Here is a 27,471-nt window from a genome sequence, read left to right on the forward strand (position 1 = left end):
GTTCGGTATCGACACCTCGGCCCCTCGCCACAGGAGTTCCCCAGGGCTCAGTCCTAGGCCCGCTTCTTTTTTTCTCTTTACACTCGCTCCCTTGGCCCTGTGATCACTGCACATGGGCTATCCTACCACTGCTACGCGGACGATACCCAACTCTTCGTCTCGTTCCCGCCGTCTGATACGCAGGTTTCAGCCCGTATCTCTGCTTGCCTGAGGGACATCCAGAGCTGGATGGACAACCACCATCTAAAGCTCAACCCAGGCAAGACTGAAATGATATTCATCCCTGCTAAAACCTCTCCCCATCTGGATCTCTCCATTTCCCTCGGGGATACCACACTCAGGCCGTCACCCAGTGCAAGGAACCTCGGCGTGGTGATGGACAGCAGACTGTCCCTCTCCGAGAACATTGTGGCGGTGACCCGGTCATGCAGGTTCTTCCTATACAACATACGGAGAATCCGCCCCTTTCTCACCCCCTACTCGACCCAGCTCCTGGTCCAAGCGATGGTTCTGTCCCGCCTGGACTACTGCAATTCCCTCTTGGCTGGCCTCCCAGCGTCTGCCATCAGACCCCTTCAACTCATCCAGAATGCAGCAGCTCGTCTGGTCTTCAACCTTCCCAAATACTCACACGTCACCCCCCTGCTTACTTCCCTCCACTGGCTGCCTGTCATGGCTCGCATCAAATTCAAAACATTGGTGCTAGCCTTCCAAGCAGTTAAGGGGTCTTCCCCAGCTTATCTACAAAAAATCATCAGACCCTACACCCCTGCCAGACCTCTTCGTTCAGCCTCCACAGGCCGCTTGGCACCTCCCCCTCTCCGAACCTCCACATCACGCTCACGACTACTGTCTGTTCTGGCTCCACGGTGGTGGAACGAACTCCCCGTTGAGGTCAGAACTGTAGAAACTCTCCCCACCTTCAAGCGCAAGCTGAAGACAAACCTCTTCAAGCAGCACCTCTCCCCATCCCTCCCTACCTCCCTGTGAACCTTAATTGTTGTCTCTGTGACTTGCTTTGTGTATTGGAATTTTTAGTTGGCTAGGTAAGCAGTGTTTGGATAGTTAACTTTGGTCACTTTTGCTCTGTTTGTTTGTTTCTTTGTTCTCAAAAAAAAAAAAAGGGCCCTCGTCCTTATCTTTGTTGTACAGGTAGCAGTTGAAATTGTACTTCCCTCTAGGGTCTTTCAGCGAACTTATCCCTGGTTATGGGTATGCACTTTGTTGTACGTCGCTCTGGATAAGAGCGTCTGCCAAATGCCAATAATGTAATGTAGTGTAAAAGAGGCAAGAGAATTGACAATGCAATTGTCCTAGCTCTTATACTGTTAGGTTCATTGCTTCCGGCATTGCAGTTCTTTGTTTTGGTTTGCTGCTTTTTTGTTTATATTTAAAAGGGAAAAACACATAGTATTACCATACAACTAGATTATAGTAATGATAGGGGTAAATGCAAGGAGAAGATAGGGGTTGAGGTCAGAATGCTTGTTTTTGGAAAACAAGGATATTGGCATCAACATGGACCTGTCATTTCCATCTCTCGTTCTCTCTCACGCACACTCATGCATATGACTCGCTTATTTTTTACTTCCATTAGTTCCCTGACAAGGTGAGGTATACAGGGATCTACATATAAGCAAGTTTCTGTTTTGATGGAAGTGTTATAAGTTACAAATAGTGACTAAGAATTCTGGAATATGGTTCTGAATTTGTCTGTAAAGCATCACTTATTTTTTTATAATTTATTTCAGACTGTTCCCTTTTTCTCCCAGTTTGGTTGGCAATTGTACCCTATCTATAGTTGTGTATAGTATAGTTGTACCCATGGTATCTAGGAAAGCTGCATACATACAACCACGTCCCCTGGCAGCATGAATGGATCTAACAATCCGGAGAGCGACACACCTTCTCCAAGCTGCATCGTCTCCAACTGTGACTCTGAGGCGATCCCCCTGAATCCTCCCCCCTCACTCAGAGCAGCGAGCCAATAATGCTGGCCCGGTCCTCGGTGTGCAACTGCAGAAAATGCAGATATAGAAGAATATGGAGAGAAAGAACAGTAACACCCTTGTAGCATTAATCCCTCCTTTCTTCCCTCCCCAAAATAAAATCTTTCCTACCAATCATATTTCTCGGTTACTCTTGAGGAATTGGAGTAAAACTGACAGTCTAGGAAATACAGAATGATTGTGTTCTTATGCTAAGAAAATACAGTATAACTTCTGAATCAGTACAGTACTACACTACAGTCATAATCATAAGGTAAGCATGTTCCTATTTTTATATTTCTAATAATTATATACCATAATATTATGTGCTTACTACAAGACTAATATTCATTTCATATGTGTTCTGTATAAACTTCCAAGCATTTTTTAATTAATACAATAAATAAAATAAAACCAGATTTGTTCTCTTTTAATATGAATATATCATATATATATATTCAAATGTATATTCATAGAAGTATTTTAGTGTTCTGCTAATGCATATGGAACATTTTTATGTGATTTCTCAGACAGTGACTAGCATTCAACAAGTTGTTTACCCACAAATAATGTTTTCCTGGCAAGTTAACAGTTGAAAAAAATGATTAATTGAAGATTACGAGCCGGTCCTGCAGTCATTTTCATATTTTCATTTTTAGCCACACATTTAGTGAGCTGGCATACAAATAATAAATATCACATATTCTTTGTAAAAACAGTGAAAATCTACATTATGTGTGTTTCTACCCACTCTGTCACCCCATGATGTCGTATATGCTAGTACTAAGTCAATATTGACTTTTCACCCAGCCTTACTTTAACTTCAACCTTCTTTGTATAGTTTGAGGGCAATCTATCTTGGCTGACAGTATAAAAGTTACACATTTGAGCTTTGAAGTAGAAACAACAAAAACAACAAAAAATGGACCAGGTATTGCTGTGCCAGGGTACCCTATTTTCACCTGCTGTGGTAGGGCGCATATCAGAATCACTTATTTTGGTACAAAATTCCTATAAATTTTCCATGTAATCATGTATTTATACAGAGCTTGTTGAACCACCCAACGTATATACAGTAAACCATAGTATAAACCATAATTTAATTTTCTATATTTCATATGGTCATACATGTTTTGTGTTATGCTCATCCGTCTCAGCAAACCTAGTACAATTTTCATCCATCCTGTAATTATTATTTTCTAATGATTAGTTGCAACCTCTACCACTTTTCTTTTTCTTTCCTTTAGATGTTTCTAACATCTCTCTTGGAGCTTGTGTGTCTTAGCCTTTGTATCATTGCTGTAAAAGGTTAGTACTGACAATTAAATATTGTTTTATGCATATAATAATGTATACAATTAGACTATTACAATAAGGCTATTTAATCCTGCTACGTTCCATAGTGATTATTACTTACAATAATCAAACATTATTATAATGTATAATATTTTATACCGCCTGCCTTGTAGTGTAATTTTTTAATATTTGGAGTGTGGTCAAAAGATTGAATCTGTTCCTATGCAGTGTACTTCAGATATTCTTCTTCTCTGTCATTGATGGAAATGTGTCTTGACATTTGTGAATCCATGTTTCACTTCCTCTAATAAGTTTATACTAATTATACAACTTAATTTCTAAAATTAATCATTTGTTTTATATGATAGTACTAATAATTAGTCAAGTGTCTTGAGAATATACATACATGTCTGAAATTCTGAGATAGATTAAACAGTAGTTTTGATGAAAGATTTGTGACTAAAGGACTACAATGCATAATGCAGGTGGACAGGTGGATGATACAGTTTTGTGGTTGAAGTTCACTTTAAGTCACTTTCAGATCCTGATGGAAAAGTTTATATAATAACGCAATATTTAATTTCTTCTTATCTAATGATGTTAATGAGGTTCATTGGATCATGATGTTCATAGGATCATGGCGATCAGGGTCACCCACAAATAAACAGTAGCAGTGAGTTCTGAATCATTCCATTTATTTCACCTGACCTAATAGAAATCAGATAGATAGTAACATAAGATAGTATACAGCATCGGTATATTTGGCTTTGAAACAGAGATGCATAAAAGGAGATGTGCGTCATACCCACAGTAAAATTGGGTAGTGGGCCAGTGATGTTTTGGGGCTGTTTTAATTCCAGAGGTCCAGTGGCACTGGCTAAAATCAATGGTATAATGGATTCCACCAAGTATCAGTAAATTTTAATTGACAATCTAGTTGCCTCTACCACAAGGCTGAGACTTCACTGTCAGTGGACTTTCCAGCACAGAAGAATGGTCCAAAATGGTCCAAAATCTAAATATGTTACTTAAGCTTGTCAAGTAATACAGGAAAAGACTCTAAATGGGGGGACCATGTACAAAAGGTGTGAACCATTTCTAACTGGTTCATTAGATATGGGTGAAAATACTGTCAGATTAAAGCTGGCAGTCAACCTCATTGTATCCTTTCTAACTCAAAGTACAAGAGTACAGAACCAAAAGAACAAAAAATGTGTCACTGTCCAACAAATCATGGTGCTCACTGTATATGAAAAAAATGTAGCTGTAATGTAGATTGTAATATCATCAGCTCAGTAATTAATAACAGTAAAGAATACTAAGTACATTTAAATAGGCATCACAATCATACACTTACAGTGCTATGAAAAAGTATGTGCTACTATTGCATGTTTCCATATTGCATATTGACTTGTTTGGATGGATTCCCATGGGTGACATGGCTCAGGTAGTAAGAGCAGTCGTCTGGCAGTCGGAGGGTTGCCGGTTCGATCCCCCGCCCGGGCTGTGTCGAAGTGTCCCTGAGTGAGACACCTAACCCCCAAATGCTCCTGAAGAGCTGGTCGGGGCCTTGCATGGCAGCCAATCGCTGTCGGTGTGTGAGTGCGTGTATGAATGGGTGAATGAGAAGCATCAATTGTACAGCGCTTTGGATAAAGGCGCTATATAAATGCCAACCATTTAACAAGCCTAAAAAAAAAAACTGTTCCTGAATTACCTTATTGGAGGGGTTTTGTAAAACCTGTTATGACTAATAACCAAATCAGTCAGTATGTCAACGTGGCATGGACTTTGTCCCTCACAGTGTGTGTAAACTGTACAGCCAATAGCTGGCCTCTTGCCTCACCCCAAATACCACAATTCCTTCAGTTCTGTTTGTCCATGGTACTCCACTGACCTTCCTTGCTTTCTTGGGAGTAGCAACAACACCGCCCTATCCTCAAAACTGTCCAAACTAATTTTTCATTCTTTGCTAGATCACTGTTTGGCTGCACAAATATATTGCAATGTGCAATAAACTGTTAGTGCCGTTGATTGCGGTTTGTAATAAAAGACTGTATTTATGTAACTGTGACTGTGGGATATCATTGTTATACAGTGCTGTGCAAAGGTTTTAGGCAGGTGTGAAAAAATGCTGTTTTTTAATATAAGAAGAATGCTTTCAAAAATAGAAATGTTAATAGCTTATTTTGATCAATTAACAAAATGCATTAACAGAAGAAGTGAATGAACAGAAGAAAAATCTAAATCAAATCAATATTTGGGGTGACCACCCTTTGCCTTCAAAACAGCATCAATTCTTCTCGGTATACTTTCACACAGTTTTTGAAGGAACTCGGCAGGTAGGTTGTTCCAAACATCTTGGAGAACTAGCCACAGTTCTTCTGCGGATTTAGGCAGCCTCAAATGCTTCTGTCTCTTCATGTAATCCCAGACAGACTCGATGATGTTGAGATCAGGGCTCTGTGGTGGCCATACCATCACTTCCAGGACTCCTTGTTCTTCTTTACACTGAAGATAGTTCTTAATGGCATTGGCTGTATGTTTGGGGTCATTGTCCTGGTGAAGAATACATTTGGGGCCAATCAGATGCCTCCCTGATGGTATTGCATGATGGATAAATATCTGCCTGTACGTCTCAGCACAGAGCAGACCATTAATTCTGACCAAATCCCCAACTCCATTTGCAGAAATGCAGCCACAAACTTGCAAGGAACCTCCACTATGCTTCACTGTTGCCTGCAGTCACTCATTCTTGTACCGCTCTCCAGCCCTTCGGCGAACAAACTGCGTTCTGGTACAGCCAAATATTTTGACTCATCAGTCCAGAGAACCTGCTACCATTTTTCTGCACCCCAGTTCCTGTGTTTTCATGCATAGTTGAGTCGCTTGGCTTTGTTTCCATGTTGGAGGTATGGACCAGACTTCTCCGCACAGTAGATGGGTGTACCTGGGTCCCACTGGTTTCTGCCAATTCTGAGCTGATGGCACTGCTGGACATCTTCTGATTGTGAAGGGAAGTAAGCATGATGTGTCTTTCATCTGCTGCACAAAGTTTCCTTGGCCGACCACTAAGGTTCTCAATGTTGCCCGTTTCTTTGTGCTTCTTCAACAAAGCTTGGACAGCACATCTGGAAACCCCTGTCTGCCTTGAAATTTCTGCCTGGGAGAGACCTTGCTGATGCAGTATAACTACCTTGTGTCTTGTTGTTGTGCTCAGCCATGGTGTACGACTTCTGACATTAAACTGTCTTCAGCAACCTCACCTTGAAAGCAGAGTTTGGCTGTTCCTCACCCAGTTTTAACTCTCCTACACAGCTGTTTCTGTTTCAGTTAATGATTGTGTTTCAACCTACATATTAAAATGATGACCATTAGCTCCTGTTCGGTATACCTGGTTAAACACACACCTGACTATATGCCTACAAAATCCCTGGCAAGTGTACCTAGAAGAACTGATGGTATTGATGCATCATGCAATACCATCAGGGAGGCATCTGATTGGCCCCAAATTTATTCTGCATCAGGACAACGGCCCCAAACATACAGCCAATGTCATTAACTATTTTCAGCATAAAAAATAACAAGGAGTCCTGGAAGTGATGGTATGGCCCCCGCAGAGCCCTGATCTCAACATCATCGAGTCTGTCTGGGATTACATGAAGAGACTGTGGCTAGTTCTCCAAGATGTTTGGAACAACCTACCTGCCGAGTCTTATCATTGGAATGTATGTAAAACTGTGTGCAAGTACATTTAGAATTGATGCTGTTTTGAAGGCAAAGGGTGGTCACACCAAATATTTATTTGATTCAGATTTTTCTTCTGTTCATTCACTTCTTCTGTTCATGCATTTTGTAGGGTCCTCACATGGGCCGCCAAATAACGTAGGGATTTCACTCTCTACGAAACTGGGCACCAATTAATGTTATGTAGCAGTATAACTGCAAAAAGTAATCAGTCTCATAAAATTACCGTTATCAGAAATATCTAACCACAAATTTAGTATTTTTATTAATAATTAAAATAACCAATATTAACGATTAAACATACCGATAACGTGAAGGTTGGAAATTCTTCGAAAGGCTGCTTTAACTCGGCTCTCATGTCTATGTGACGCCAAAACAGACACCGGGTTTAATAAAATATATTTATTAAACACACATACAAACACAGCGCACGTCTCCCTTGAACAAAGGAAAGGTAAGAGTGGGTGTTGTTAGTGTTAGCTGTGAGAAGAGACTACTTGTGTAGTTTACTCTATATATGCGCGAAAGACGGCGAATCAATTCACGTATATGTATATAGCTAACAAAATACATTCAAACAATAAGACAGCAAATATAGATACACAGATTCACAATATCAGCGAAGACTAAACTAAACACTGGCTATGCCTGAATGTTTGTTGTCTTACTGAGTCCAAACACATTTCTGGATCAAAAAGACGTGCTGTCCTTATAGGAGCCGCGATGGTGCTGTGAATGCTGTCCTGGTGAGGTGCGTAAGGCTGGGGTGTTCTCATCTCAGCTGTGCGTTGCCATCTGGTCTGTTCGATTGCTGAAAAGATGTTCGCTGGTCCTTTTTCCGGGTGGAAAAGTTTGTTGCTGTTGTTCGTTGGTGAGCTTTCCAGGGGTGAACTGATGTAGCGTTCCGCGTACACCAGTTTCCACTCGCTATAGGCCACTAAATTACCGCGAGGTAACTAGGTGTGTCCGTAGGCCTGGTAGTGCGATGTGCAGAATTCAGCCTCTGTCCGAGTCTCGGAGCAGATGAGGTGAAGAGAATGGCCCAAGAGGGTGCGTCCCCAAGAGGGATAGGAAGAAGGGGAGAGCTTTGCTCTTATACAGGGAAAGTTTATTGCTCCCGCCATTACGGGATTGGTTGAACAGAGCTAGACGTCATGCGGGGTGGACGTCACGGAATTGTCCTGTGGGATTGTGGGAAATGTGGATCCTACAATTTTGTTAATTGATAAAAATTATTAACATTTCTATTTTTTAAAGCACTCCTACTTTACAGCATTTTTTCACAACTGCCTAAAACGTTTGCACAGTACTGTATATTTCATACATTTGAAGCCTGATAGCTCCATCAATTGTAGATGTTTTGATACTGATATCAAATTTTTTCGGATTTGGCATTTATCCCTTTTTACAATACATCCATTTGATTACAGTCTGGTGGAATTTAAGCCCACTCAAATTCATAGGTTTTCAGGCATGAACTGTTTGTTTTAGGTCCTGCCACAGCATCACTTGGCTTCAAATCAGGACTTTGACTAGGCCACTCAAAAAACGTTTGACGTTTCTTTTCATTCACCATATTGTAGAGTCATGAACACTGACATATTGTTACTTCCTGGATGAGTTGTTTCTGGAAAGATTCAGCATTGTTCCAAGTATTCTTCTTTTGGAGATAATGTCTCTCACTGTGGTGTGGTAGAGTCCCAGAACCTGGCTTTGTAACCCTTTCCAGGCACATACTCTATATTTAAAAAATACAGTAATACCCATAATAGTGGTCATTAGACATTAATAATAGACCACTGCATGCCTGAAATGACCAATCAGAATCATGCATTCAACAAAGCCATAGAATAATACTTTTTAACATATGGGTATTTGATAACCTTTTATGTGTTTTATGTTTAATTAGTTTCCCTTAGTCTGATATTACATGTCTAAAGATTTGAAACCATTAAGTGTAATGGAGTGGGGTCAGAGGACCAAACGTGAACTACAAGTTCTACAAGTTCTACAAGTTACCTACCAGACGTGAGATAATCACTAATATTTTCTATGGATATCCCCCGAGATGAGGGATTTGCCCTAGATGAGGAAGGGGAAAATAAGAAAGGGAACCCAGCACTCAGCCAACCAAAAGAACGACCTGTACAAAATGGTCTATTCTGACTCAAGAGAGGAAATAAGCGGCAGGGAAAATCAGCCTAAAATATATTTATTAAACAAACGTAAAACACGGAACAGATAAACAACGGGAAGTTAGTAAGGAAATTTAGTTGGGTATGTGTGTGTGCGTGTGTGTGGCGCACGCAAGCGCGCGTGTCACTTGAACAAAGGAAAGTTAAAAGTGGGAGTAGCTAGCTTGGGTAAGCTAGAGTTCTGGGTGTGTTAGTTATTGTTAGCTGTGAGAAGACTACTTGCGTAGTTCACTCTATATATGCGCAAAAGAAGGCGAATCAATTCACGTACATATATAGCTAACAAAATACATTCCAATGATAAGACGGCAAATATGGAAACACAGATTCACAAAAACAGTTAAGACTAAACTAAACACTGGCTATGCCTGAATGTTTGTTCTCTTACTGAGTCCATTCGCATTGGATCCAAAAGACGTGCTGTCCTTGTAGGAGCCGCGATGGTGCTGTGAATGTGTGTCCTGGAGAGATGCGCAGGCTGGGGCGTCTTAGCCGCGCGTTGTCGTCTGGTCCGCTCGGTTGCTGGAAGGATGTTCATTGGTCCCTTTTCCGGGTGGAAAAGTTTGTTGCTGTTGTTCTTTGGTGAGCTTTGCAGGGGTAAACTGATGTAGCGTTCCGCGTACACCAGTTTCCACTCGCTATAGGCCACGAAGTTACCGCGAGGTAACTGGGTGTGTCCGTAGGCCTGGTAGTGCGCCGTGCAGCATTCAGCCTCTGTCCGAGTCTCGGAGCAGATGAGCTGAAGCGAATGGCCAAAAAGGGTGCGTCGAAGAGAAGGAGCAGAAGAGGCAGAAGAAGCAGAAAAGAGATCCCAAGAACGTGTCTTGCTCTTATACGGGACCGTTTATTGCTCCCACCATTACGGGATTGGCTGAACCAAGTTAGACGTCATTCGTGGTGGACATCGTGGAATTTTCCTGTGGGAATGTGGAAGTTGTAGTCCCTACATCCCCCCTGTGGTCTCAGGATGCGGCTGAAGCCAGCGTTCCTTGAGAGCACAAAAGTCAGTTCACAGTCCACAGGTCAAGTACATTGGGTCGGTAACACAGTTCACAATTGACTGACAAACATCCAGGCATTTATCAACAATTAACTAAACTGGTCTAAAACACATGATACAAACAATGTGAAACACTAAGGTCGAACAGTGAATACATTGTCACAAAACATAAGAAACCTTGGTGAAATGGTTAGTCGTTTTGTTAGTTCAGGTGTTTTGTTAGTTATTGGATGGTGTCCAGAAGGTGGAGCACCAACAGGAATGACCCAGGCATGAAAATGTTCAGATGATGTAGGGGTCTAGGATGGAGAGGCTGTAGCCTTTTTGGAAGTCTTGTTCAGACTGACCAATTGTTCTAGTCCCTACAGTCAGGTTGCTGACGAGGGTTGTCATCTGAAATATGTGGGGACGTTTTCAAATTAGGGCAGCTTTCTGTATCCAAGCTTAACCTTATGGCTGTGTCATCAGGAAGGAAATGGAGAGGTGGTCTCATTTCTAAATGATGTGGTAAGCTCACAAGTGGTCTTGTCTTGCTTGGGGAAGAGGTGGAGTAAGGCACACTGGGGTGTGGCAATATACTTGTAAAGATTACACTGTAGTTTCTACATGCAATACTTTACGATGGTTCAGTAGGTGTAGAAAGAAGCAATGAATGTTTACGAGTTATGACAGGTGTTGGATTTGATTCTACAGCACCTACTTACGATCTGCGTTTGCTGCTGCTACATGCAAATCTAAGTGGCTGCTATAAACTACCTGTTTATTTTGCCACCCCCCTTTGGTAGGAAAGGTGTTCAAAAGAAAGTGGTCAAAGCTTCAGCTGGGGGTCTGCCTGTGAGGAGACCACGGCTATAGATCAGTCTTATTCAGTCTTTTGATGGAGGTTGAACAAGACCAGATAGCTCTTGAGTGGTTACTCAAGGCATACACACTACTGAACAAAGGTTAGAGGCTTTAGTTTTCCTCAGAGGAACTGAAGAAGCTCTCTTCAGACAAGGTATCTTCCCTATCAGAGTTATGCTGGTGACTCTGAGGCTTGGGCCTACCGGGTCGGTCTTCTCTCCAATTCAGGCTGGAATCAGAGTGTGAGAAGCGACCACGGTGGCTCTTAACCGGGAACTTACTCACATGCCGTTGTTTTGAGCCATTAGACTTTAATGGGGCAACTTGGGAAGTGCCGGCAGGCTTGGCTGGAACAACGTGCTTAGCTGTTTCCAATACCTCGTTCCTGGGCACAATCCTTAAAGTGTCCCAGACCATTTGGGCTTAATTTCTTAATTCAAGGGCTGAGTGTTGGCCCCTTGAGAACAGTGAAACATGAGTTTGGATGCAGGGGTGCAGGTTGTGCACAAAAAGGGATTTGAAGGCTTGATCTTCATCTAAGCCTGGTCCGTTTCTGCCCTGGAAAAATGCATGTTTAAGTCGTTGGTAAAAGTCTTTTGGTCGTTCTGTATGGCTATGTTTAACCTCCACAGATTTGATCATGGCTGTGGCCTGATCAAACCGTGGCAGGTACTCAGCTACCAACGCTTCACAAACCTTGGGATAGCTGGAACAAACCTGTGGTGGAAGTTGTTCCATAAATGTATGGATCTCTCTGGTGGAGGTTTTCCATACAAGTCGTACCTTTTCTCGATCGGTTGCCCTGGGCAGATCCGAGAGACAGTAGTCAACTTCTCTCAAGTAACTCTGAATGTTAAATTCAGAGTCCTTGGGGTCAAATGTGTGGACATACTTTGCCATGGCCTCTAGCTCCTCAAAGCAAAGACCATGTGAAGTTGCACTAGTCTGCCTGTTTGGTGAAGGAGAGACTGAAATCACATTTGAATGTGAACGCGTTTCATGCGGAGCTCGACGTCCTCAGTTAGGTTTAGGGGGCGGAGCTGCAAAACAGTCATTATTTTCACAATGGTTGGCAGAAGGTGAATTGTCGCTGTCAGTGTACTGTACAGAGTTGTCACCTATCCTCTCAGTTATTAAGGGAAAGCTAGCGGGATTAGCGTTGCTTTTTGTGTGCCCAAATAATAACGCTAGATCTCCTCTACCGTGTCCACGGGAGGGTTCCCTGACCTCCTCACGAGAGGGGTGTGCATGGAAGGTGCAGTCCTGTACTTGCCTGACTGTTTCTCCCTTGCGGAGATGGATCACCATTGGGATGCAGTCCCCCCTTTCCCTCTCCAGGGAAGAGGTGGGCAAACCATTGCATGGGTGGTCAACAGCACTGCAATCTGAGGAGACTGACAAGTCTCCATCAGAGCAAGCTGTGGAACCGGGATCTGACAAACCCGAATCAATTTGTGACCCCCCTTCCCCCGCCTTGTGGTGTAAGGAGGAAGCAGGAGAAGCTGGAGTTGGGCAAGCCTGAGAAAGCAGGCTTACAGAAGGGAGTGGATGTGGTAGCTTGTGGCATCCACTCTTCAACTGAAATAATTCCTCTCTGTAGGAACAAAGATCTGATTTGGCTGAATGCAGATCACGCAAGTATTGTACTGCTTTCTTGCCAACAGTTTGAAGCTCAAGTAAAACACTGGTGTGTTGTCCTTTGAGGTATGCCATCTCTGATTCTAAGTTTTTGTTGCTAATCTGACTAATCTGTCTGGCAAAATTCAAGACCAGACAACTTAGAATTGGGTCTTTTGACTGGGTGGGGTAGGGACCTTTCTCGTTGATTAAGGAGAACATTTCTTTCCTACAATCAGTGAGGTTCATCTGATTCAGGAAAGCTATGTAGCCAGGTGCTAAACCTTGGGCTAAAAAGGAAAGGTACTCATCAATAGATATGGGTTCCATATCTCAACCCAAATAAAGCTAAAAGCTAAAATCAGTAACTTAAGAGGGTACTCTTGAAGTTAACAATTTTACAAGGGCCTTGAGCTCCTAACAGTTGGCAATGAATTGTTTCCCAATATCACAATCCAACATACAAGTTGTGATGAAGGATAAAGAATTTAAAACGCTCTTTGAATATTCTCTATAACTATAGTACAAGGTAGCTATAGCCTCACACAGGGACTCGAGTTGCACTAGCGGTACTGCAATGCAACAACAGCAAAATGACCGAACATATGGCGGATATTCAGACCGTAAAATAGGAACTGTGATGCTCATCACATTAATCCTAAATACCAGAAATTGAAATTACAATGAAATTAGAATTTAAAAGTAACATTCAATTAATTATTAAAATTACTTTGATAGAGTAATTATAATGAATAAAGTACGGCTAATAATACTATTATTGATAATACGTATTATACCGGAAAATAAATGCAAATCAACAAACTACCGTGTAAGAATGTAATGCCACAATGTTACACGAGGGGGCAGTGTATTGAGAAAGCGGCTCATGCAGGCTTTCAAAAATGGTACAAGGGTGACATCTAGTGGTCTTTTCAGAAAATTGCACTTGTGGCTATTTAGCTGAGAAAGCAAAAGAATGCTGAGAATTCGTTCTGGAGTCACGCGACATGATATGAGCCAAAGCTCGTCTTTCTCAAGCAGAGCTCCAAATTAGGATGGGGAATTTGTTATGAAGTCACAAGACATGAAATTTGAGCCAAAGCTAGTCTTCCTCACACGGGGCGCCAAAATATGTAGGGGTCCTCGCAGGGGACTCCAAATTATGTAGGGTCCTCGCACGGGCCGCCAAATAACGCAGGGATTTTACGGGGCGCCAGTTAAACGTTGTGTAGCAATATAACTGCAAAAAGTAATCAGTCTCATAAAATTACTATTATCAGAAATATCTAACCACAAATTTAGTATTTTAATTAATAATTAAAATAACCAATATTAATGATTAAACATACCGATAACCTGAAGGTTGGAAGTTCTTCGAAAGACTGCTTTAACTCGGCTCTCATGTCTATGTGATTTCAAAACGGACACCGGGGTTTAATAAAATATATTTATTAAACAAACGTAAAACACAGAACAGATAAACTAACGGGAAGTTAGTAAGGAAATTTAGTTGGGTATGTGTGTGTGCGTGTGTGTGGCGCGCGCAAGTGCGCGTGTCGCTTGAACAAAGGAAAGGCAAAAGTGGGAGTAGCTAGCTTGGGTAAGCTAGAGTTCTGGGTGTGTTAGTTATTGTTAGCTGTGAGAAGACTACTTGCGTAGTTCACTCTATATATGCGCAAAAGACGGCGAATCAATTCACGTACATATATAGCTAACAAAATACATTCCAATGATAAGACGGCAAATATGGAAACACAGATTCACAAAAACAGTTAAGACTAAACTAAACACTGGCTATGCCTGAATGTTTGTTCTCTTACTGAGTCCATTCGCATTGGATCCAAAAGACGTGCTGTCCTTGTAGGAGCCGCGATGGTGCTGTGAATGTGTGTCCTGGAGAGATGCGCAGGCTGGGGCGTCTTAGCCGCGCGTTGTCGTCTGGTCCGCTCGGTTGCTGGAAGGATGTTCGTTGGTCCCTTTTCTGGGTGGAAAAGTTTGTTGCTGTTGTTCTTTGGTGAGCTTTGCAGGGGTAAACTGATGTAGTGTTCCGCGTACACCAGTTTCCACTCGCTATAGGCCACGAAGTTACCGCAAGGTAACTGGGTGTGTCCGTAGGCCTGGTAGTGCGCCGTGCAGCATTCAGCCTCTGTCCGAGTCTCGGAGCAGATGAGCTGAAGCGAATGGCCAAAAAGGGTGCGTCGAAGAGAAGAAGCAGAAGAGGCAGAAGAAGCAGAAGAAGCAGAAAAGAGATCCCAAGAACGTGTCTTACTCTTATACGGGACCGTTTATTGCTCCCGCCATTACGGGATTGGCTGAACCAAGTTAGACGTCATTCGTGGTGGACGTCGTGGAATTTTCCTGTGGGAATGTGGAAGTTGTAGTCCCTACACAAGACATCCCGTCTCTAATTCAACTGATGAAGCAGGATTACTTAAACAGAGACGGGAAAACATGAAACACCTTAACCCTCTAATTTAATTGACGACGCAGGAATACAGAGGTAGGAAGTGTACACAAACAGCAATGAAGGTCTCAGTCGCGGAATCCCAGGCTTATTGGCGAATTCGCAAAGCTTTCCTCTGAGACGGGCGATACTTCAACAACCATGTACACCACCTGACTTTAGGAAAGTCAGCAACCAGAGATCCACCTGACACTTACCTAGGCTCAACTGACAATGCAGGACTTACAAGTGTGCCAACTAAATACACATTCTGCTCCAAAGGTTGTCAAACACAAAACCCTGGGATATCAGAGGTTTGCAAAGCTCCCTGCCGAGAGGAGTGATCCCTCCAACAATCATGTATTTAGTCTTAGTGGAAAAAATAAAACAGACCTGCATTGAGAAGGAAACTAAAAGCATAAGCATCTCGGGCATTGGACTAATGCGGATGTAACCGAACTACACAACCCGCCACGAGGATCTCCAACATAGATCGTCTGACTATCGGAGGTGCGCAAAGCTCACTCTGATAAGAGTGTTACCTCTGACAGCGGCATATTGAGAATTAGTGCAATATGTATAATAACAGACATAAAATCTGACAAAACAATGCATTTTGAAAGAAACACCTCGCAATACTAAAGTAAACGTAATGCAGCTGTCAAGCTTGGAAACAGCACACTACAGGAAACAGACACACAGCAGCACCTAGAATAATTTCCACATACGGATAGGGGAAATATTGATCAAAACTGTTGGGAGTCTGAGCCAATCTTTAATTACAAGAGCGACTCAGTACTCCTGGGTCCACCTTCAACTCAACTTAGAGCTCCTTACTTCTCAAAAGTAGCTTTTAATCTAGATGGAAGCCAATTACGTGGACGAACAGCTTACAAAAGCAAGTGCGCAAAGAAATGGGGTGCAATAACCTCAAATCCTAACTATTGGCTTAAACATAGGGAAAATTCACACAGGGTTCCAAATCACGAAGGAATCCTGTCTTCCAACTGTTTGTGCCCAAAATGAAATGTGATAGTAAAGGTGAGACAGACCATCCTCATCACCATAAAATGATGAAGGGTTGCTGAGTGTTCAGCTCCCATACCCTTCAATACAACAGCTAAATTAGTCTAGTCTGTCCACACCTCACATTAGTGCACAAACAAAAATAAAAGACTGCAATGAGAAATGGAGAAATAGAATACCTGTTCGCGATTACTTTGGTAAATCAGTGATTCCTGACTTCACAAGTGAAGCATGAATGTGACAGGAGCGCCCTCTCGCGGCCCCAATAGGTAATGCCCAACAAAGGCAGGCAAACATGACAATTCAGTGTGACAAATGTGCAATAATAGAGAAAATCCGGAAGGGCCTTCCATAACGTTTGGGACAAAGACCCATAATTTACTTCTGTACTCCACAATAGAGATTTGTAATAAAACAAAAATAATGTGTGGTTAAATTGCACATTGTCAGATTTGAATAAACATAAAATAAAAATAAATAAATAAAATATAAATTAGTATACATTTTTATACATTTTTGTTTCACCATGTAGAAATTAGCAGTGTTCTGGGCACCATGATGTTTGGGACACAGAAATATTATGTAAATGAAAGTAGTCATGTTTAGTATTTTGTTGCATATCATTTTCATGACATGGCTTCCTGATGTCTGTGACCAATCAACAATCATCAGAATCTGGATATCTTATTTTCAGCTTGTCCTACAATCGATACTAAAACACTTTGCATTAGAATGTTTATCTATAGGCAGATCTATAGGCAGACTTGCAGTTGCAGTTTGCTGCAGTTTGCTGCAGTTGCACACCGGGGACCGGGGTTCGATTCTCGGTCCTGCCAAAAAGCCAAGTTTGGTCGGCTCACGTGGAGCAGCAATAATTGGCTCGCTGCTCCATAGGGAGGGACTTGGCAGGGTTAGTAGATCGCCGCACAAAAACAAGCACCTCGGGCGCCTCGGAATCACGGTTACAGCTTGGGAGGCGAGACGGCTTGAAGAAGGTGTGTCGCTCTCCCATTGGCCGCCGAGGGACGGGGTGTGGGCGGTGTATCTAATACTAGCTCTAATTGAATCAGACGGGGTTCAATTGGCTACCAAATTGGGAGAAAAAGGGAAAAAAATCTGATTAAAAAAATTTAAAATTGTGATCATTATGGAGAGCACTGTACATGGCACTGCCTGCAGTCTATTTTCCCTATTTGTCCAAAGTGGAAATATGCATGATGGACAGTATATTGAAAATATCCCTCATACAATTTTCTAAAGACACTGCGGAAGTTTGTAACACATCCCATCCCTATTGTACAAAAGCCCCACCTTCTTCTCTGATTTATGGGACCCAATGATGGCTCTGCCACATTTTTTGTGTTATGGTTATCATTATTGGTATAAAAACCCAAGGATGACCTGGCTTTGATTTTTTTTCTTTCATTCAGGCAATGACTGGTGCTATCAAGGCTGTGGTAATATGACATTGAATATTTTTAATATAAATTGTGTTCAGTAATGGTCTCTGCAAATGCCTTCATGTATCCATCAATATACGTATACCAGAATATGCGCTCATGGTAATGAAATTACTCTTCTCTGTCACTCTCAGAATACACACCATCTCATTGGGACAAACTCTCCCATTCTCAGTGTGGGGGAGAAAGACAGTCACCCATTAACATTGATACATCTGAAGTGATTGCGGATTCCAGCCTTGGAGTCTTTAACTTCATCAATTTCTCCAATCCAAACAGCATGAAGTATCTCATCAATACGGGACACGCAGGTACAGGCCTCTCTGTGTGGAGTTTGCATGTTCTCCCCGTGTCTGCGTGGGTTTCCTCCCACAGTCCAAAGACATGCAGGTTAGGCTGATTGGAGAGTCTAAATTGCCCATAGGTATGAGTGTATGAGTGTATGAGTGTGTGAGTGAATGGTGTGTGTGCCCTGTGATGGACTGGCGACCTGTCCAGGGTGTATTCCTGCCTTTCGCCCAATGTATGCTGGGATAGGCTCCAGCCCCCCTGCGACCCTGTTCAGGATAAGCGGGTTAAGATAATGGATGGATGGATGCATGGATGGATGTTTTGGCCTGACTTTCCACCTAATTTGCATATTATTTTTCTGCAACAATGATAAAAAATTCACCTTGCTTTAATGTTGACTAGCAAAGCCCCCGAATGCACTTTACTCCAAATCACTAATCACTGTAAAACAGAAGTTATCATAAAAAATGTTACCAGGAGAAGCTCCGCCCACTTCGGGTTTTTTAACCACATCCATTTCTGAGTACGGACACAGATACAGATAATATAGCTGGTTGAACAGACACAGATACATATAATGCCCTTCTCGCTTCACCCTGAGTAAGCATATTCTTTGGCCTATGTCTATGACTGTTTTCTTATTTCTCAGCCTCAGCTTCTTCTTTTTTTTTTTTACTTTCACTGGGATCAATTCAGGTCCTCATATTGAGAAATGTCTGCAAAGGCAATAATACAACACATACAATACTGTAGGTGGGTTCCTGTAGATGGCCTGATTGGGTTGACTGTGGTCATTCAATTTTGGAAAAACATAATAATATGGCGGACCGTTGATAAACTCTTTTTTTCCTCTAATACAGTCCACTAAAATACCTTTCTGAAAACATTTAAGGTGAGAAATTTAAGGGTGGATCACGCAAATACACAGCGGAGATATTATAAGTGTGGCTGATTATGTATTCCGTTGAATTTACTCAAATTTACGCAATTAACAAGGGTCGAATTGTGCGTGACATTTTTCCACCTCTAAAGAGCAGGCGTAAAAACCATGGCGCAGCCAGAGACACAGGTCTATGCTTCGAAGATGCACTGAAATAATCTTTTCAACAACAATCACACTAAACCCCCAGAAGAAGAAACAGATCATTAATAATAAATATGAATTAATGATTGCAGCCAAGCAATAATTAAGGCCATGTGTTTGTCATAAAAAATATTTACAAAATAATTTATTAAATTAACCATTATCTCATGCAAAGCAGTGGAAAGTGACTGAAATAACATGCTCAGCCATAGTGACAGTAACAAGTGTTTGAAGTTTTTGAAAGTTGTTGCTGCTACTAAAGAATATGAGTAGGCTGAATGCATTGATGTGCTGCTTTTAATCACTTTTGTCAATCGTGGAAAGACATGCCTTTTGCCTTTAACAGTAATTTGTTGTTAAAAATGGCATTGCTAAAAACAGGGGTTGTGTATTTGTTTGTATTGGTTATGCTCACGGAAAAGAAACAGGGAAAGAATTGTCCCTTCTGCGGCCCAGAGGGAGAACAGCATGCCTTGTTCAAGCCATCTCATCTCACAGCCTGTGACCGTAATTCCGAGGAGCACCGCTATGCACGCACACGGCAATCCCCACTGGTCCCTGCTGAGCCCCTCCCTTGGAGCAGTGAGCCAATTACGCTGCTCCATGAGAGCTGGCCAAACCCAGCTTTTGACAGGACCGGGAATTGAACCAATTCGAACCAGGAATTGAACCCCGGTCCTCGGTGTGCAACTGTAACGAACTGATGCCTGCATCTGTTACTTTGGCTGTGCGCCACCGCGGCCCCCCCCAACCCACGTTCCTATTCTACCCCGGCAATAATAAAGCTCATTGCTGGCATTTATTTCAACCGACAATAGCCTTCACAGCTGTACATATTTTGTCCTGCACTGGATACGCTTTTACATGGCAGTCAATACATGGGTATTGCCACATGCAATGAGCATAAGCACAAAACACGTTTTGACTGCACTATTTAAGATCCTCTTTCGCAAAATGCGGTTTATAGACAGTCTCATTTGCTGATTGCGTAATGAGCTGTAACCTTTGTACATAGGACGTTAATTTCAGGCAGACTGTAACTGCAGCAACCCACCCTCACCAGGCCGCATTTTGCGCTGTGAGTTTCTTGTACATAAATCTGGCCCTTAATAGGGGTGCAACAAATAATCAACATAGTCGACTAAAATCGATGACCAGATTAGTTGCCAACTAATTGAATTGTAGATTAGTTTGATTAGATTAGACATCATGCCATGTGTTTTTCATGCTGACTTGTAGGCATTACCGCTTACTGGAGTGAAGTGAACAATAGCACGATGGCAACACCTTCACGACAAAAAAACACCATGAAGTGGTTAATTTATACCATGGCTACTAACCAAATAAATTATTCTGTGCTTATTTTAAAGTCCTATTTTATTATTTTGAATATTACAATTATATATGTGCACATTCACAAACATAGCTAGACCCTTGCTAACTAAATGGAATTTAGCTAAAAGCAATTAGCAATGTGTTTAGCAATCACTATCTGTACAGTCTGGATAAATCATTAAAATAATGCGATTTTAAAATGTTGCCCATTAGTTTGAAAGAAATGTAGCTATGTTACTCTAGACATCCACTTACACTGGTACAACGTAACCCCCTGTCACGAACCGCATCTCGTATCCATTTCAATATTCTACATATAAATAAATCAATTCAATTATCTGTTACTAATACGCGAAAGTGGTTTACGCAGTCCCCCGTACTACATTGCGATTTGCAGTTCATTGAAACCAAGACTTCCACCTGAAGCAGAAATAATACAGTTTTGCACTTTTATGTGGGTAAATCGCTATTAAATCTTTCTCTGGTTAATCTTAAAGGGACAATAGGTAAGGTTTTTGTGTTAAAACATTGTTAAAAGACCATTGTAAATCCCTTTCTATCGTTGAAAAAGACTCGCTGGCATGGTGACTCACCCTCTGCTGTTTATAGTCCTTAAATTTTGGTTTCAAAACATACAGTTGACATATCTATTTTGTCACTTCCTCTTTGTTAAGCAATACAATTAATACTTTCTATATCATAAGGTTTTTAAAAACAGCCCCCTGACTTACCATTGGTGGAACACTGAGCTTACAGCAGAAAACCAGTCCAGCAATTGAACAAAGAAATCTAATTCATGGTAACTGCTGGAGAATTATCAGCTTCCTTGGCTAATTTGAATGCAATGCGAGTGAAGTACATTTACGGACTTTGACTAATCTTAATTGATCATTGCAAGATTGAGCAATGTAAGAATTAAGTTAGCTCACATCAACGTGACTGCATTTAGCAATAGAATCTAGACATCTAGGGGGTGGAAATAATTTTTGTTGCGCTAACTATGGCTAATTTGCTTGTTGCTACTGATAGCGAACTGGTATTGTTCTGTTGTATTCCTGGATCATTTATGTCTAAAGCCAGCTCTGTACTGTAGCTTGTTTCAACACATGGCTATGTGTTTACAACGGGTCACGTCTTCCCCATCGGCAGCCAGTCTCTTGACATGCCCAAGAGAGAAGTGAGGAAAATAACTGCATGCAGTAGTTTTACTGAAGGGGCAGGAACCAGGGAGGAACTGGTCTATCATGGAATAGTGTTAACTTAACAGTGTTATGTTATGTATTCGTTACTTATGTACTGCTACCGGCACAAAAATTAAGAAATAAAGCAGGCAAATTCTCCCATTACTGATAATGAATCCAAATTACTCGTTCAACATTCATATTCGGAAAAAAGTCAATACTCGTTACAAGTATTCGTATGAAACGAATACTCAGCTCACCCCTAGTTGCAGCCCTAGTCTTTAATGGCAGGGGCTTTTTTACTGCAACCATGCCCCAAGAGTTATCAATGGTGTCTTTTCTTGCTTTAGCTCACAAACCCCAAATGTCTTATATCTGTCAATGTCTGCAGATTATCAAAATATGTGTAGAAATATCAAAAATAAAAAAACCCAGAATGTTGAATTATACCTTTAAGGAGTCCACAAAGATATTTTAGTAATTTTTGGTGAAGTTTCTGTGACTGCTATATAGCTAGCGTCCAGTAGATGAAACCATTTTGCTGAATTGCCGTTATTGATGCAACGCCTTCTTGCCTTTTGATATTTTAAGTTGCAGTATATGTAGATGCATCATTTTTAAAAGCAGTTAAATTTCTGTGATGTGTCTACACACAAAGGCAACATCTGTCCAATTCGTCTGTACACTTTTATAATTTATCATCTGTATACTATTAATGACATGTAGTATTATGTGCTGCTCCTCATTTCTAAAAATATATAATTTCACAAACACATAACCTTATTTGAATCTAAGAAATAGAACTCTCTCCCTCTCAGTGAAATCTGTGCTGGAGAACAATATGGTGGAGATAGAAGGTGGTGGCCTGAGGCACAAGTACTCCACCATACAGTTCCATTTCCATTCGGGGTACAACTTGTGGCACCCAGGATCTGAACACTTAATCGATGGTGAAAGGTACCCAATGGAGGTGAGATCCAGAGATGGAGTGAAGGGAGAGTATCCGTACTATTAGCTTCAGATATTTGATTGTAACTCTTATCATACTGGAATATTTTCAGTTGTATAGGAATTTGTGTATTACAGTACATAGCACTATTTAACAAATATCTTTCAGAGTATTGCATTTTCATTTCAGGAAATATTTTTCACTCTTGTTCCTTGGGATAGGACTTTCGTTTATGTAGTGCTCAAAACAGAACACCTCATGATTTCTAAATTATTTAGTGCTGTGAAAAATAGAAAATACTGTATGTTTCAAATAATGTGATACTACCTCTACTATCTAACTATTGCATGGCATCATCACAACAACCATACATTCCAAAGTACAGGGCAACATACAATTTATAATTAAGTAACCTTGCCAATTACAATTTAAAAAGGAAAGGTCCAGAGATAAAGATGAAAAAAGTGCTAGTTGATCAAAGCCTTTCAGGTTCTTGCGGTACCAGTAAAAAATAAATCTAAGGTATAGTCACCTTATACAATACCCTTGTAAGACCACACTAGTACTGTGTGCAGTTCTGGGGACCACACTATAAGAAACATATAGAGAGGTTTAGAGAAGGGCAACCAAATTGATTCCATGGATAAAAGATAAGAGTATATGAGGATAGACTTAAGATGCTTAATCTCTTTAACCTTAGAAAAAGGAGACTGAAGGATTTGATTAGACTTTTAAATTCATTGAGGAATTAACAAAGTGAACTGCAGGTGATTCTTCAGGGTGAGTTCGGTTGGCAGAACACGAGGGCACAAATGGAAATTGGCAAAGGATAAGTTCCACACTCATATTAGGAAGTCTTTTTTCCACACGGAGAGTGGTCACTGTGTGGAATAGCTTGCTAGGACATGTAGTGGAGGAAAAAACACCGGGGGCTTTCAAGCCACTTGATATTACTAAAAAGGCTGAGTGGCCTGTTCTCACCATTATGTTATGTTACTTTGTATCACTTATACCATAAAATAATGGATTGAAGTTTGCAGCTAAATATAGAATCTCCTTTTCTCTGGCATAAGTAGATATGTTGTTTCAGATGTATGTCCACACAGAATATAGTTATAGTTATGTACGATATGTTACGATTTGGTCCCTTAATTGAAATCAATGAAGCAGGAAGGAATTAAAAGGAAACTAATGCAAAATAACGTGGGCCAGTATGACTTAAGTGGTTAAGATAAATGGCACAATAAATTAAAGTTTCTGGAAATCTTATTAAGTACAATCCTCAAATCTACTGCTTTCAGGAAATACACCTTAATAGATAATTATAAGGATGAAGCAGCCTATTGGGTAGCACCTTTTACTCCAATATCCAAGAGAAAATGCACTCAGTGGGTGTTTAGTTGAATACCTTGATTGTTTTACTATGTGTTTTAAATCTGTCCAATAAGAACCCTGTGATTCCATAGAAAAACCATACCTAATTAATTAAGGGTTATTTATCATATGTTCCATATGGTTTTCTATTTTTGAAGTTTGTGTTCTTTATCATGTAGATGCACATTGTTAGCCTGAAGAAAGGACTCTCAGTGGACCAAGCACTAGCTGATCCGGAGGGAATTGCTGTTCTTGGATTCTTTATTGATGTATGTTAAGAAATTCAGTATAATCACACCCAACACAGGATATCTAGTGCTGTTCTTTTATGTAGCAAACAGCTTCTAAGTGTCTTTTTGTGTACCTCTTGCATCCTTTCTACCTATTTAAGGAGCAGTAGACTAAAAAGTCAGTTACCCATTTATTTTACTTTTAGGCATACTGGTGCTAAAATCTATAGCATGAATTCACTGGATGTTTATCAGCCTGTCCAGTTACCTTAACACCTAAATAATTCTGCACAGGGTTACTACATCACAAAAGATACAGGGTTATACTTTCCGGGAACCTTCGGATGGTACATTGGTGCAGTCAATGGTGTGGGGCGGGGCGCACTTGGCATGGCTACTGAATGGTGTTATTTTCCGGACAAGAGGCGAGAAATGCAAAGCTCAAAGCGACTGGTGCAGGTTGCAAATGAGCTGGACTATGCTGAATAAAATATCAGTGGATGTGTTGAAGATGATTTCATTCATAACCAATCAAATGAGCTAATTTCATTCCCTTTAAAGAGATGTGTGTGTTCCGTAGTCTGCCACTGCAATGGCATATCATACTAATCAGATGTTTCTCCAAAGATGATTATTTTGAAGGAGGTGCAAAATTGGACAGTCACTTGTTTTAAAAAATTGAGTTCTAATATACAATACTGTGCAAAAGTCTTAGGCACCTGTGTAACATTCTGTACAGATAAGATTCTTTCAAAAATAATACAATGAAAGGTAAATAAATGTACTATACATGTTGCATTACATTCTAGTAATTTGACAGAATAGTTAAAAGCTGAATCAAATCAATATTTTTGTGACCACCCTTCGGCGTTAAAACTGCATCACTTCTCTGAGATATAGAACTGCAGGGCAGCGTAGACTGAAACAATCAGCAGGGAGGTTGTTCCAAGCATGTTGGAGAATTTGCCACAGTTCTTCTGCAGAATTTGGTTGGCTCCTTGCTTCTGATCTCAGACAGCCTTGATCAATTTTTCATGTAAAAACTAGTCAATCGCTTACAGTAATATGTTACTTTTTAAAATTGAAGACAAAAATGTCTCTGTAAAATGAAATCTTTTGGAAAATGAATATTTGGAAATCTCAAATGTGTTCTTTTATACTACCACATACCCTATATAAACATATATATAATAAAGTCTAGGGTGCCTAAGACTGCACAGTAATGTATGTCATATGGGCAGTTGATGTTTGCACACATTACCACTTTCTCCTTGGTTTTGCATGATCCACATGTATGAACTTTATTTTTAGACTACCTAAAGACTGTGACCAACAATTAAAAAACAGAAATAAAAAATTAAAATTATAAAGAAGAAAGATTTATATCAAAGACAAACTGAACAACATATGATCTACCAGGCAGGTGGAAAAAAGGTGAATGCCAGACCTGTCTGATGGGAAAATTGCAAAAATCTTCCCAAAAATTGCAATGCGCTGCTCGCTCTTGACTGACTTGCCTCGAAAATACAAAATCGACAGTATGCCTGCTTGTAAATACCGGCACCAACTGGAAAATAGGGCCCTTAATCTCACAATGTTAGTAGAATGTTTCAGCCTAGTCTTATGAAATATACAAACCTCTGAGCACTTTGTTTGCAGAACGAGAGCTATACATGGAACTACAGTTCTACAAACTCCAGATGACCATCAGAGAGATGGTGCATAGCACTGGATGACTTATATTTCAATAATCCATTTAGACAGCCTGCTTTGACAGGGATCTGCCCTTGCTGTGACCATCATGTCAGACAAAAAGGTTGTCAGAACTACGAAGGCTGGCAGTCGCCCTGACAGCACCAGGCACAGTTGCTCTCCAACCCCTTCCCCATCCTGAGCTTGGGGGGTGAAAGCCCCCAACTCAATGCTCTGATTCATGTGAAAAGGAGACAAACATTTGGGAAGGAAGGATGGGTTTGGCTGCAGTGTAACCCTTGAAATGTGGTTTTTAGACAGCCACATCAATTGGGCCTCCCTCATAGGCTCAAAAGAAAAGGGGGGAGGGGGGTATTGGCCAGTAGCCTCGACCATAAGGGTAAGTCCCATGCAGACACCAGTGTGGTTCAGATTCAGCCATCGGCCCTTCATGAAGTGAGAGACCAATTTGTGAACACACAGTCTGTTTGCTCACTTGGGGTGCCAACATGACAGCTACATACACATTATTGCAGAGGTGGATTTGTTAGCATCCAGCAGGAACAACAGAAACTAATACCATAGGCACTGAGCTGAGCCTGTGATTCACACCATATTTCAACCGTCTCCACCTGCTCACATACAATGAATGGGTGGAGGGTGCCCAAGAGTTTAGGATGGTTTGCACAACTACCTGATCATATGACGTCAGTAGTGGTTCTGGCCCTTCAGAGGCCATCTGTGGTTGACTAGACTCCCAGGTGATCTGGGGCCAGATGCTATATGCGACCATCCAATCGTGCTAGGACATCCTCCCTCCTCGGAAGGTGCCACAGCTCCCCATCAAGGAATCTGAGCAGCACAGGAAACCATAGTCTTCCTGGCCAGCAGGGAGCTACCAGCAGATGTCTGTGCTTTATCAAACCCTGTCTAGAGCCAGAAGAAGCAAGGGAGTTGGAGGAAATGCATACACAAGGTTTTCTGACCATGCCTGGGCTAAAGCAACCTGACCAAGTAGACTGGATGCCTCTCTGAAGGAGAACCACAGGGGGCAATGCATTGTCATCTCTGAGGGGAACAACTCTGCATTGGCCTCACTGAATCTGCACCAGATCCATCTCGCCACCCTGGGTGGAGTATCCATTCCCCCAGGGAAGGCATCTGGTGGGACAGAAAGTCTGCCATCTCATTGAGCATGCCAGATGAGTGCATGGCTCTGAGGCTCAAGAGATGCAAAGGGCTCAGGGGTGCTGCTGTGCCACCGCAAGCTGCTCCTGACCTGGTTCTCCCTTGGTTGACCTGATAGACAGCGGAGGTTCTGTCTGTTCACACAAATAACTGCTTGCTCTATAGGACTGGCAAGAAGTTGTGGCCTTGGAATTATTGGTTTTGAGATGTTGAGCCTCAAAGATACCAATGTGATTGAGCTCCAAGCAGATACAACCTTTTAAATTCTGCAAGAATAGAAGGTGGTTTTTTCCCCATCCTTGATCTGAGGGGCCTGGACAGATTTCTAGCAATACCATTGGGCCTCCTCCTCTTGCGACCCATGTGTAAACAATTCAGCCATGCCTGCATGGGGCACAAGGGGAGGAGGGAAATGGTATTGCTGCTGATGCCGCAGTCAGCATAAGAAGCAGTCTAAGGAAGAGTCTTAGAGGAAGAGACTAAGCTCTGAACGACGAAAACGATCAGGTGGAGAACGGCCTTGACACATCCT

The 27,471-nt window shown here is 41.4% G+C and overlaps 1 protein-coding gene across 2 annotated transcripts in view; it reads left to right on the forward strand.

Moving 5' to 3' along the window:
- The first annotated feature begins 2,117 nt into the window (after nt 1-2,117).
- LOC133111477 (putative carbonic anhydrase 5) overlaps nt 2,118-27,471 on the forward strand; it is a 59,598-nt gene continuing 34,244 nt past the window's right edge. Inside the window, exons 1-6 of one of the 2 annotated variants that reach the window (XM_061221876.1) lie at nt 2,118-2,262; nt 3,236-3,296; nt 17,586-17,612; nt 17,750-17,926; nt 22,325-22,476; nt 24,009-24,098. In XM_061221876.1, coding sequence (XP_061077860.1) covers nt 3,236-3,296; nt 17,586-17,612; nt 17,750-17,926; nt 22,325-22,476; nt 24,009-24,098 — 507 coding nt within the window. In that variant the 5' untranslated portion in view covers nt 2,118-2,262. The remainder of the gene's footprint in view (nt 2,263-3,235; nt 3,297-17,585; nt 17,613-17,749; nt 17,927-22,324; nt 22,477-24,008; nt 24,099-27,471) is intronic. The other variant, XM_061221884.1, reaches the window with a different exon arrangement.

The sequence above is a fragment of the Conger conger genome, chromosome 2 (assembly GCF_963514075.1).
Source record: "Conger conger chromosome 2, fConCon1.1, whole genome shotgun sequence".
Classification (NCBI taxonomy): domain Eukaryota; kingdom Metazoa; phylum Chordata; class Actinopteri; order Anguilliformes; family Congridae; genus Conger; species Conger conger.